Source organism: Pseudonaja textilis, chromosome 1, assembly GCF_049901715.1.
Source record: "Pseudonaja textilis isolate UNSWEBS1 chromosome 1, rPseTex1.2, whole genome shotgun sequence".
NCBI lineage: Eukaryota > Metazoa > Chordata > Lepidosauria > Squamata > Elapidae > Pseudonaja > Pseudonaja textilis.
Genome location: NC_141990.1, coordinates 329,400,718 through 329,414,860, shown reverse-complemented (window position 1 = coordinate 329,414,860; position 14,143 = coordinate 329,400,718). Strand labels below are relative to the sequence as shown.

Sequence of the window (14,143 nt, the reverse complement as noted above, 5' to 3'; positions counted from 1 at the left end):
AGTTGGAAGGGACCTTGTAGGTCATCTAGTCTAACCCCCTACACCATTTCTGACAGATGGGAGTCCAATCTCTTCTTGAAAGTCTCGAGTGATGGCACTCCCACAACTTCCGAAGGCAACTTTTGTTCCATTGGTTGATTGTTCTCACTGTCAGAAAGTTTCTCCTTATTTCCAGGTTGAATCTCTCCTTGTTCAGTTTCCATCCATTATTCCTTGTCTGGCCTTCGGGTGCTTTAGAAAATAGCTTGACCCCTCCTTTTCTCTGTGGCAGCCCCTCAATTATTGGAAGACTGCTATCATGTCTCCCCTGGTCCTTCTCTTTACTAGACTAGCCATGCCCAGTTCCTGTAACCATTCTTCATGTTTTAGTCTTCAGTCCCCTCATCATCCTGGTTGCTCTTCTCTTCACTTTTTCTAGAGTCTTAACATCTTTTTTATAGTGTGGTGACCAAAACTGTGTGGTCTTACTAAGTGTGGTCTTACTAAGTGTGGTCTTATAGTGTGGTCTTACTAAGGCTTTAGAGATATATCTCTTTTTCTTCTTTCAGGTCCAGATAGTCCAGCATGTAGAGCCCGGCCAGAGGAATACCTCATAAAACTCCCCGATGATTGTTTTCAAGAGGCAACAGGTTCCCACTTTTACAACGTTGGTCATTGCCCCAGTACTCCCTGTGCTGGAAACTCTTCAGGTGGCCTGCGGTGCCAAGATGCTACTCTGCATTGTTGTGGGACACAACACATGGAAGTGAGAGAGATCCATTGCACTGGTTACATCCTTCCCGTCAAAGTGGTTGCAGAGTGTGGTTGTACCACCTGTACTCGGCCCAAAGTCCTGGTTCGGGGCAAAGCATCAGCGGCTGACAATGGCGAACCTCTCCGCTTTGGTGAGATCTATCTGGGTGCAGAGAAAATTGGCTTCACTGGGTATAAAGGCACATTCACCATAGAGGTGCCACCCAACACAGAGAGACTTGTGGTCAGGTTTGTGGATCGGCTGCAAAAATTTGTTGATGCTGTCAAGGTTTTCCCACTTGACCAACGTGGTGGGGCTGTTTACCAGGAAGTCAAACTGATGAGGAAGAAGGAGCCCATTGATCTGGCATCAATGGAATCTAATACTATTCCACTGGGAGAAGTATCTGAAGAAAATCCTATTGGGGAGATAGTTGTCCCACCTGGATCATTTTTCAGATCTGATGGGCAGGTTTACAATGGGACTGTCAAGGCAAGTATTACTTTTGTGGACCCACGGGACATTGGTACAGTGAGCACTGCCTCCAGTGACCTGAATTTCATCAATGCCGAAGGAGATCTCTTCCCTCTCAGGACATACGGCATGTTTTCAATGGATTTCTGGGAAGAAGAAACACGCCAGGGCTTAGAAATCGGGCGGGTGGAGATAAAGATGGACACTGACCTCATCAAAACTCTGGAACATACAGAAAAAATGAAACTCTGGTCCCTCAATCCCATAACAGGTCTGTGGGAGGAAGAAGCGTCTCTCAAGCTGGCCAAGAGGAAACGCAAGAAACGGGAAGAGAGAAATTTCTTGATTGGCAACTTGGAAGTCCGGGAAAGGCGCCTATTCAATCTGGACGTTGCAGAAAGCCGTCGCTGCTTTGTCAAAGTCAGAACATACATCAATGAAAAGTTCTACCCTAGTGAGCAGCTGGAGGGAGTTGTTGTGACTCTCATCAATCTTGAGCCCAGACCTGGTTATCCTTCTAACCCTCGGGCCTGGGGTCGATTTGACAGTGTGGTGACAGGTCCCAATGGTGCATGTTTACCTGCTTTCTGCGATAGCGAGAGGGCTGATGCCTACACGGCCTACGTCACAGCAACCATGGGAGGAGAGGAACTGGAGGCTGTTCCTTCAAGCCCAAAGCTCAACCCTCGGGCCATAGGTGTCTCTCAGCCTTACCTCAACAAGCTTGGCTACCAGAGAACTGACCATGAGGACCCTGCCCTAAAGAAGACAGCTTTCAGGATCAACCTTGCCAAACCCAACCAGAACAATATCGATGAGACCAATGGGCCCATTTATGCCTATCGGCATCTGAAGGACTGTGATCAGGCTCCCGTCACAGCCAACCACTTCCGATTTTACCGAGTGGAGGAGGACAAGTATGAATATAACGTTGTGCCTTTTAAAGAGACTGACCTGACCACTTGGACGGGAGACTACCTCTCCTGGTGGCCAAACCCTCAAGAATTCCGTGCCTGCTATATCAAAGTGAAGATTAATGGGCCACATGAATACATGGTGAGGTCACGAAATGTGGGTGGCAGTCACCCAAGGACTCGGGGACAACTGTATGGCCTAAGGGATTCCCGTAGCATCCGGGACGTTGACATACTTAACAGCTCGGCAGCCTGCGTTGAATTCAAATGCAGCGGGATGTTGTTTGACCAAGGAATGGTGGACAGGACTATAGTATCTGTCATCCCACAAGGGAACTGCTACCGTATGGGTGTCAACAGCTACTTGAGGGAGTATCTAAGCCGTCACCCACCTCTAGTGGAAAATAATGACACTATGGCTTTCACCATGTTGGCGCCAGTGGATCCCTTGGGGCACAACTATGGCATCTACACCGTGACTGACCAGAATCCACACCTTGCCAAGGAGATTGCAATTGGACGCTGCTTTGCTGGCACCTCGGATGGCTTTTCACGTGAGATGAAGTCCGATCGGGGCACAGCTGTGACTTTTACCTGTTACGAAAAGCCAGTCGGCACAAAGACCTTATTTCAACGCCTGCTTGAATCCCCAGCCCAGACGCTGACAGAGATGCGTCGTGAGATGACAGCCAATGAACAACTCCAGGGCCCTTCTCAAGCGGTGGCTTACCCATCTGGATTACGGACCATGTTTTCTACACAGCGCCGTCCCAGCCGCCGAAGAAGGGTGGGTACATCTCCGATCCAACAGTGAGCAGCATGAAGAAACATTTGTTAATCTTTGTGATCCAGCCGCGCTCTGCAGCTCCTCAAGATGGGTATTTGAGTGGGAGAGGCTCACTGTAGCAGGTTTTATTCCCACAGCCTTCAGAATTCATCATAAAATGTACCACACCATAAAGTACGTTCTGCCAATCTCCATAATCCAATGAGATAAATCTCTCTTCCAGGTCCCAGTTGTAGACCTGTTGTGTCCTGAACTTCTAAACTACTACTATACCACCTGCAGGGGCATTCTTAGGGGGTCAAAGTCAAGATGGCTCCCACCCCTGCGCAATCAAAGCCACGCCCCTTTTATGCAAAAAGGGGTGGAGTTTCAACTGGACAGTCCCATTCGCCATCCAGGGTGATCTCTATGTCATTGTATTCTTTACTTTTCTATGGAATATGATTTCTCATGTAACATTCCTCTATCTGTTCTCTTTTCTGCTATGCTCACTTTTTTCCTGGATTACAGTTTAGCTACAGCCTGATTCAGAACTGAAGTATGCGCAACTAGCTCTTTTCATTTTTTCCCCTACAATTGGCACATTTCTTTGTCTTCTTTGCATCACTGCTCAATGGGACATTCCTTGATGAAAGTGATTTAACACACTCTTGCCTTGGCAGTTTAACAGTCCTCCTGTCAGTCCTGTGTCATCAACACAAAGCAGCAGTGAAACACTCTACAAACAGTCCTTGACTTATGATTAGTTGCTTCACGATTGTTTGAAGTTATGATACCAGTAGCACTTAGACTTATATACCACCTCACAGTGCTTTACAGCCCTCTCTAAGCAGTTTACAGAGTCGGCATATGAACACCACACCACCATGACGGACCCTGAAAAGGGGAATTAAGACCCAGATTCAAAATTCTAACACCCAGGGCAGCCACAACAATCATGTGACTGCATTCTGGGCCCTTTTGCAATTGGCTGGCATTTATGGCCATTAGCAACATTCTGGGGTGACATGACCATAATTTACAAAAAAAAAAATTCCTGGAAACCATTATTTACTTCCAGGATCCTGCAAACACTGCAATGGGTTCACTTAAAAACCACGGTATTTCCCTGTTATTAAACTCAAATGTCTATTTCTCGGAAAATTTCTAAGTTAATATCAGAACGTATGCATTGTTGGGCCATTTGCAAGGTTCTTTTTTTTGTTATTGTGTTTTAGTAGTGTGGGTAAAGACCCCACAAAAAAGGATTCTTATCATATAGCACATACACTGATTTTCTCAGCCTGAGAGTGTTTGGAAAGTGCACAAAAGAATCTCCTCAGAAAAATGTTGGAAATTGTCCACTATTCTGTTCTTTGAGGTTCTTTGTACACTTTCCAGATAGCCTCATGCAGAAAAAAATCAATGTATCTGCTGATACATTGTATACAATGTATATGGCAAGAATCTTTTTTGTGTGGTGTTTAACCACACAGCTAAAACACAACAAAAACAAAAGAATCTTAATATGGTCCTTCACACAATGATACCAAAATTGCCTTTTTTTGTAATGTTTTATTAACAAATGCATACCTATAATAGGTTTTATGGGTGGGGATGTGGGAAAGTATAATAAAGTATTGAAAAAAAACATGCTACTGTACATATCCATCCTGCTCTGCTATGTCTTCAGATATTAATAAAACAAGAGAGGGTTGCTAATAAAATTTCACCTTTGGATCATCTGATTTGGAACCCAAAATTTCGGTCCATGTTTGGATTTGAAGATGGAGAATTGAAGGGGCAGGAGGCAAGGAGAAGTGTCTTTCACAGTAATGGGATGATGAGCATTTCCTTCATGAGAGGTTCCTGCTTCTCTGCAGCCCGGAAGTTATGTTAGATCTCTTAAGTTATTTATTGAAAAATATATGGTTCTGTTTTATCCACCACTAGCTTGATACTCGCTATGAAACTATGTGGTCGGGCTTAGTTTTTGGGGAGGAAAATAAGAGCGGGGGGGAATTCTGCCTCTGCCTACCATCGGTATTCATCTGGCTAGCATCCTGTCAGTGTGTGAGAGAGTTGAGGGCTGTTTGGAAACTGAAACAGTATTTGCTGTGTGAGCAAGAAGGAGACAGCTCAACTGTTCTGTACTAAAGATGCTTGGTGCTGTGAAACCAAAACTGAAACTCTTTTTCTCTGCTTGTGTTTTGCATTTGGAAGAGATTTCTTTTCAGGTGGGGAGGGGGAGTAGAACTCCTTAGCATCAGAGCGTGTTAATATTAATATAGGAAATATTAATGCTCTGATGGTCATTTCGACAAATCCTTTCTTAGTGAGCACCTAGAAGCCAAGAGGAACATTTGTGCCAGGGTTTGTAGGCTTCATAGTTCTGGAGATTTTGTGATGATGTGTGAGTGATATTTCACTTGTGTATATATATTCTGTAGATTAGTGGATCTGTGTTTAATTCCCCCACCCTCATTTCCTCAAGAGGAAACCAAATGTTGTCAAGGAGGACGTGTGACTAGATTGGACATGAGAGGAAACAAAAAATGTCCTTAATTCTCCACTTTCTGCAGTTATAGGTAGTCCTTGACTTACAACTGTTTGGGGGACCATTTAAAGTCACAGCACTGAAAAAAGCAACTTATGACCATTGTTCACACTTATGACCATTGCAGCATCCCCATGATCACGTGATCAAAATCCAGATGGTTGGCAACTGGCTCCTATTGATGATGGTTGCAGTGTCCTGGGGTCATATGATCCCCTTTTGCAACCTCCTGACAAGCAAAGCCAGTTTCACTTAACAACCATGTTACTAACTTAACAACTGCAGTGATTCACTTAACTTGAATTGTGGCAAGAAAGCTTGTCAAATGGGGCGAAATTCACTTAACAGCTGTGTTGCTTAGCAACACAAAATTTGGGCTCAGTTGTGGTCATAAGTCAAGGACTACCTGTATACATCCAGCCATCCTTGGTCCCCTAGACCAGGGGTCTCCAACCTTGGCAACTTTAAGCCTGGCGGACTTCAACTCCCAGAATTCCCCAGCCAGCAAAGCTGGCTGGAGAATTCTGGGAGTTGAAGTCCGCCAGGCTTAAAGTTGCCAAGGTTTGGAGACCACTGCCCTATAGAATGAGCTTTAGGCTTTTCAGTCAGTAAAAAAATGTGAGTGTTGTTTCTTTTTTAATATTATTCATGGAAAGAAGTCCTAACCAGAGACTTACTCTTGTCCAGAAAACCTGTTTAGGCTACATTTGGAGGAAAGAAGTAAGCATGGATTGGTTTCAGCCAGACATTTTCCTCCCTTGGAAATTCAGCAGAACTGACACCCCCACCTCCAAACAAAGGAACGTGCCTGCTTGTCCACCTCCACCGGGTGGGAGGAATCAAGCTTTACAAGCTCAGAGCCTGTGGTTTGGCATCCTCCATGCCTCCGTTTCTCCATCCTGCTCTGTTTATCCAGGAGCAATAACGAGAAAAGCAGGCCAGGGTGTTAAGAGGAAGAAGGCAGCACATTCCTGTTGTTTGGAAAGCTCTCGAGTTGGCCTCAGTTGCTCTTGTATGTACAATAGCACAAAAGAGGAGAAAGGACCAAAATCAACCCCCTCACTCCATTCCAGCTTCCCCGTTGTTCTTGCCAAACGGTAACTGCTATTACCTGCCTTGACACATGGCCTAAACCCAATACAAATGTACAAGTTGTTGGCTGCCTTCGGTTGGCTCTCCTTGCTGGCATTCTTCGTTGCCACAAAGGAACAACGGCTCACCCAGATGCCAACAATGCTTGCTGGTTTCTCAAGGCCAGGTGGTATTTGCTAGCTGAGAGCAGAGGCTAAGAGAGAAGGAAAAAGAGCGCACAGTGGTGGGGGACTCACAAATGTTGTCCCTTTGTGTAGCATGGGCAGATATTTCGATGCCCAGGGGTGCAAAGTTCCTTTTGGATACCCCCTTTAGGGGTTTACTGTACTCTCTGCCCTCTCTCTCTCTATAGTCCTTGACTCACAACCATTTGTTTGGTGAACATAACGTCAACTCATAAAACATTTTGTATACATGTTTTATAGTTGTCAACAGAAAGAAAGTACATTCCATTCATATTTTCTTCAGAGACTGATTAGATGACTGGAGCTTCTGCCATGCAAAAATCTAATTGGAGAGCATGATTGATGACTATGGCGATGGACGTGTTTCATTGGATGATACACCCAGAGGGGTGGGGGTGGGGGGGAAAGCAGGATCAAGGGTGACAGTGAATTACATATCTCAGAGTCGGCTATGCCCAGGCTAATGCCAGCATGTTAACTTCTAATAAATCCTTTGAAGCTTTGGGAGTGTGACTTGAGGGTCATGATTTAATTGGAGCAACTGCCAGAATCCTGACACATTAAAAATTACAGCATCACTGAAAAAAAGTGATTTATAACCAGTCCTCCAACTTACAACCACCACAACATCCCCATGGTCACATGAGTCACGGTCATGTGTGTTCCATATTAGCAGGCTTGAAACCCTTCATTCCTATTGGTCCAGAAAAGCCAGATCGTGATTGGATGGCTTGAACGTTCCTGATTGGCTCATACAGGGTTTGCCGCGATTGGCTGAAACCAAGCGCAGCAAAGAGTTGTCATTGGCTGCCTAGCCACGGCCAGCTCTATAAGAAGAGCTGCCGCGCGCTAGGGTTTTTGTCTCAGAATCTATCTGTTAAATCAAGAGCTGTTGTTCACTACTCAAGCCTCGTCTATTCATGGGACCTACCGACCATACTTAACACTGGCGACGAGGATGGGATTCTGAGACAACAAGGCTGACCAGCACGTGGCAAACAGCGCAGAGACAACCAGCGAAATGGCCAGCGGTTCCACGCCACCCGCACCATTTAACCCAGCTAGCGAGGACTGGGAGTCCTACATTGATCGTTTCCGAATGTTTTTGGAATCCAACAACATGAAAGACACCACCGGCAGCAAGAAACGGGCGGTATTTTTAACGCACTGTGGGCCCGCCATTTTCAAAATGGCCAAGGCGCTAGCAAAGCCCACAGATGTCAAAACGATGGATTGGGACAACCTAGCTCCCATCCTCCAAAACCACTATGCTCCAGCCGTACCAACTCTTATCCGAAGGCATGATTTTTATCAACGAGACCAGAGTGAGGGCGAGAGCTTCGGTGAATTTGTGGCTGACCTGAGGGACCTTGGAGGTTTGTGCAGATTCGCTAACCTGGATGAGGCCATGCGAGACCGGGTCGTTCTCGGCCTGAAAGACCCAGCGCTCCAAAGCAGACTAATGGCCAAGGGTGACATCTCCCTCGCCGATGCCATAGCTGAAGCAACCGCAGCCGAAGCTACCCGCAAATCAGCGGCCCAAATGCGGCTTTCAAATGGAACCAATCGTCAATCGACCAGCAAGGCAACTACCACACCAGAAAACCTCGCAGCCACCACCCATCATGGCGACGTCGAATCCCCTTCTGATGGCGAAGAAGAAGAGATTCACCGACTTCAGGCAGAATGCGATTGGCGAGACCGGCGAGGTTGTAAGTCGGGGTACCAGTGTGCCGGCTGCGGAGGAAATCACCCGCGTTCTGAATGCAAGTTCCTGGATGCTGTTTGCTGACATTGCGAGAAGCGGGGGCATATCGCTAAGGTATGCCTTAATAAAAGAAACTTCAGCTCCCGGCGTCGAGGTAACAGCCCGAGAAGACGAAATGGCACCCTCGCCAAAAACCGGGACCGCCAGACTGACAGCCAGTGGAGCCGGGATGGCTGAAACAAAAGATTCAACGAGGCATTGCAAAGAGAAGAAACACACCAAACAGTTATCATCGCCCATTCTTCACCAATAGATGCAGGGAAGATACGCATCGAGGTCAGTATCAAAAACCAACCATGCACCATGGAGGTAGATTCTGGCTCCTACCTCTCCATGGTCTCCTGGTGCACCATAAAGCATCTAATATCCAGCATACGCCGCCAGGTACTAAGTGACCAGAGATTGATCCTGAGGGACTACCAAGGGAACCGCACCCCAGTGGCTGGCATCGGGCATTTCAAGATCACCTACAAAAACCGCACCAATATTTTACCACTTACAATTGTAGATAAAGACTGCCCCAGCCTACTCAGATTACAATCGTTCACACCGCTAGGGATCGAGATGTCAGGCATCAATCACACAGACGAAGAAGATTGGGAGGCGATGCTCGTACGAGACTTCCAAGAGGTCTTCGATGACACTTTAGGCAAGTACAAGGGGTCCCCAATCTCCTTCAGTCTTAGCCCAGACATCGCTCCCATCCGCCTCAAGCCGCGCCGAGTGCCATTTGCACTCAAACCTAAGATAGACGAGCAATTAAATAAGCTCATCGCGCAAGGAGTTTTAGAACCTATCAACCATGCCCGTTGGGAAACACCCATTGTCACCCCCATTAAACCAGATGGCTCCCTGAGAATCTGTGGAGACTATAAGGCCACCCTGAACCATGCCCTGCAGCAGAGTGCCTACCCTGTGCCAGTAGTCCAGCATCTCCTACACTCACTGGGGGGTGGCAGAATCTTTGCAAAGCTTGACCTGGCACAACCCTATCAACAACTGCCGGCCGATGCTGAAACCCCCGGGGCACAAACGATCGTGACACATCGAGGGGCATTTAAATGCAACCGACTCCAATTTGGAGTCAGCGTCGCACCTGGCATCTTCCAAAGCCTAATGGAAAGACTGCTGCAGGGAATTAAAGGAGTCGTACCCTATTTCGACGATGTGCTAGTAGCAGCCCCCAATAAGAAACAATTGGAGAAATGGCTAAGAGCAGTCTTACAAAAATTTAAAGACTCCGGCCTCAAAGTAAAAAAAGAGAAGTGCCAACTATGTACTGAAAGGGTTGAATTTCTGGGGTACCTCCTAGACAGACATGGAATTCACCCTACTGACAAAAAATTAAAAGCCATCAAGGAAGCCCCCAGACTGAAAAATAAAACGGAACTCCAAGCATTCCTTGGATTCATTAATTTCTATAATGTTTTCCTACCCCAGAAGGCGACTGTCGCGGAACCCTTGCATAGACTCCTGGATAAAAAGGCATCCTGGATCTGGGGAAGGCGAGAGGAACACGCTTTCCAACAAATAAAAAACCTTTTGACTTCTGACGCAGTCCTTATTCAATATAATGAAACCCTACCGCTGACTGTCACATGCGATGCATCACCCTTTGGTGTTGGGGCAATCTTAAGTCACACCTTGCCGAATGGGAAAGAGGCTCCCATCGCATTCTTCTCAAGAACCCTGTCCAAGCCGGAGAGGAACTACAGCCAGCTGGACAAAGAAGCCCTAGCCATCGTCTCCGCAGTGAAAAGATTCCACGAATACATTTATGGTAGGACTTTTTCAATTATTACGGACCACAAACCCCTACTAGGCATTTTGGCTGGGAACAAACCCACTCCAACCATCCTGTCACCTAGGATGACGAGATGGTCTGAATTTCTTGCCGCTTATAGTTACCATTTAGCACACCGACCCAGCAAGACCATCTCGCACGCTGATGCTTTAAGCCGATTCCCCCTACCAGGCGTGCAAGACGACCCAGCACCCACATTATCAATTTTACAAATAGAAACAGTAACCACGCCGCCATTGACCGCGCAAGACATTGCCTGCAAAACAAGAAGGGACAAACGCTTGGCATGAGTCCTCAGCTGGGTGGAGAGGGGTTGGCCAGAAAGCGAAAAAAATGAACTCTTTAAACCATTTAAAAACCGGCAAACTGAACTTTTTTCACAACGGGGGTGCATTCTTTGGGGAGACCGGGTGGTTATACCAGAAACATTACAGACAAAAATTCTAGACATGCTGCACGAGGGACACCTGGGCATTGTGCAAATGAAAGCCCTGGCCAGAAGCTACGCTTGGTGGCCAGGCATGGACAAACAAATAGAAACTTGGGTCGCCGCTTGCAGCAGATGTCAAGAGACTCGCTCAACTCCCCCTGCAGCTCCACCACTAGAATGGGAAACCCCCAGAGGCCCCTGGTCGTGAATCCATATTGACTTCGCAGGGCCAACCAAAGGACATACCTTTTTAATCACTGTTGATGCTTACTCAAATTGGCTCGAAGTAAGCAAAATAAAAACAACCACCACAGAAGCCGTTATCAAAAAATTAAACAAACTTTTCACCACACATGGTCTGCCAGATGTGTTAGTATCTGATAATGGACCTCAATTTACCGCATTGGCGTTTGAGCAATACTTGGCAGACTGTGGCATCCGACACGCATTGACATCGCCTGCTCACCCGGTGGTGAACAGGCGAGCTGAACGCATGGTTCAATTCACAAAAAAAACCATCCAAAAGATTGAACGCGGCAACATCCACGAGAAAATCAACAAAATGCTTCTACTACAACATATCACACCCAACACCACCATGAACAAATGCCCAGCGGAATTACTCATGGGCAGAAGGCTCCGGTCACCTCTAGACCATTTGCACCCTACTTACACTCCAGAGAAACCCCCTGGATCTACTAGCAAACACCGAGCCTTCAACGTGGGAGACATTGTTTTTGCTAAAAACCTTACTGGGGACCCACTATGGCTACCTGCAAAGATCACCCAAGTCACCGGCCCCCAGTCCTACCGACTTGAGACCACCAACGGGAGGAGCTGGAAATGGCACATTGACCAGCTACGGTCTAGGCTGGCCACTTTTCCCCTCACAGACTCTAACCAGGAAATCAGAGGGGGGTGGGAAACCTCAAACTTAGAAAAAGAACCAGTATCTGCACAAGCAGAACACCCCCCCCACACACACATTAAATAAAAATCAAACATTAAACCAGCAATACTTACCTACAAACATGGAACCGAGGCAGATGGGTGCTTCACCTGGAAGTAACAGCCGGACAAGCTCAACCAGCCCAGAGAATCCAGGCGGGAGCGACAGAGCGAATGACTCGACCAACCCGGATACACCAGGCAGGAGTCGCAGCTATAGGCCCGGCTCACCCTTCCAGGCGGTTCCATCGAGAAGCTTGAGAGCGACGCGGAGCCCATCCGAACCTGACGACGACCAGAGACATTATGAACCGTGCAAGTCAAGTAGGCAGGTCTGAAGACCTGCCTACTTATGTGACTACGTTACCCTGCCCTTTGGACAGAACCAAGAGGGGAGGGGTGTTCCATATTAGCAGGCTTGAAACCCTGTGTTCCTATTGGTCCAGAAAAGCCGGATCGTGATTGGATGGCTTGAACATTCCTGATTGGCTCATACAGGGTTTGCCGCAATTGGCTGAAACCAAGCGCGGCAAAGAGTTGTCATTGGCTGCCTAGCCACGGCCAGCTCTATAAGAAGAGCTGCCGTGTGCTAGGGTTTTTGTCTCAGAATCTATCTGTTAAATAAAGAGCTGTTGTTCACTACTCAAGCCTCGTCTATTCATGGGACCCACCGACCATACTTAACAATGTGGGTGTTTGGCAACTGCCATATGTTTACAACAGTTGGAAGAAATACCCATCTGGTTCAGTTCCAAGCCAAGAGAAAGACACTGGAGACAAAATGGAGGCTGGAGGCTAATTGGAAAGAGGGTCCATTTACTGATGAAGCAGAAACACATGGGTGGTTCTGGGCAGCTGACCAGATGGAGTTGAGAATGAGGGTTATTTATACTTTCTCTTGGGCCTTGCCCTCCGGCAAGAACATGTATTCTATTGGCTGTTGTCAGGCTCCCATGGAGCCAGGTGCAAATTCTAGGAGTTTGTCTGAGATAAGTTTGGTTGAAGCTTGGGCTGATGCAATGTCCTTAGGAGATTTTGTAATGCAGTGAGCTTTGCTGCTAAATAATCCCATTGTCAGGGTTTCAGAAAAACCCAACTCCAATTAAAAACTCCGACACAGGCATTTTCTCAAAGTTTCCTTTTATTAGAGTAGGTATACTGGCACATCTGGGAAAACCCGAATCTGAAAGTTCCGGGTTTTCCTCCAATAAGTAAAAATTACAAATCCACCCCCTGCACCCATCATTCCATCACACGCCCCAATCACTATCCATTCCAACTTGAGACGTCCCTCCTCAACCAGGTGCAGGAAGAACATGACCTTGACTTTAAAGAAGAATGTTATTATATCTAACCATATACGCTCCGTGAAATCCCCCTTCCCAACCGCCCAAGCTCAAGAATGTGGCAGCGTGGAAGCTTCTGGTGTTAATATGGCTTCCAAAGCTGACACCCATTATGTATTTAGTATTTTTTATTTAGTATTTATTTTGATTTGTCAATCACTTACAAGATACAGGTATAAGAATAAATATAGTTTTGAATTCATGAGATAGATACTTATAAGAAAAATATAAAACAATAGGACAGGGACGAGAGGCACGATTGGTGCGCTTATGCACGCCCCCTACAGGCCAATTAGGAAGGGGGTGAGGTCAATAGTAGACAAGGTTAAAGTTTTTGGGGTTTGGGGAAGAAACCACAGAGTCAGGTAGAGTATTCCAGACATTGACCACTCTATTGCTGAAGTCATATTTTCTACAGTCAAGTTTGGTGCCGTTAACCTTGAGTGTGTATCTATTGTATGCTCTTGTATTGTTATGATTGAAGCTGAAGTATTTATTTGCAGGTAGGACATTGCAATGTATGATTTTATATACTATATTTAGATCGGACTGGAGGCGGCGTAGTTCTAGGTTTTCTAGGTCTAGAGTTTTAAGTCTGGTGGCATAAGGTATTCTGCAATGAGTAGAGGAGTGGAGAACTCTTCTTGTGAAATATTTCTGGACTTTTTCAATTGTGTTAATATCAGATACATGATATGGGTTCCAGACTGATGAGCTGTATTCAAGTATAGGTCTAGCAAATGTTTTGTATGCTCTAGTTCGTAGTGTGACATTACCAGGGAAGAAGCTACGTAGGATTAGATTAACAACTCTTAATGCCTTTTTGGCTATGTAGTTACAGTGGGCTCTAGCACTTAGATCATTTGAGATGAGTACTCCAAGGTCCTTGACAAAGTTTGGATCCTCAACCTGGAGGTTCATGTCTTAATCGCATCACCTTGGAGCTGAAGGTCTTTTGCCTTGTAGATAGGCTAGATCAGTCCTGCTGGGCCTATGAAGAAAAGTGGGGGCTGCTTTCCAAGAGCATGTTTCTCCTTTAGGAATATATATATATATATATATATATATATATATATATATATATATATATATATGCCGTTTTAAATCTCAAAATATTCCATTCTTC

At 46.2% G+C, this 14,143-nt stretch overlaps 1 protein-coding gene across 2 annotated transcripts in view; it reads left to right on the top strand.

The window, feature by feature from the left end:
- Nucleotides 1-4,550, top strand: part of LOC113434964 (cartilage intermediate layer protein 2-like) — a 28,778-nt gene extending 24,228 nt beyond the window's left edge. For both annotated transcript variants that reach the window (XM_087922777.1, XM_087922776.1), the window contains one exon: nt 549-4,550. In XM_087922777.1, the coding sequence (XP_087778903.1) occupies nt 549-2,935 (2,387 nt within the window). In that variant the 3' untranslated portion in view covers nt 2,936-4,550. The remainder of the gene's footprint in view (nt 1-548) is intronic.
- Nucleotides 4,551-14,143: the final 9,593 nt, after the last annotated feature.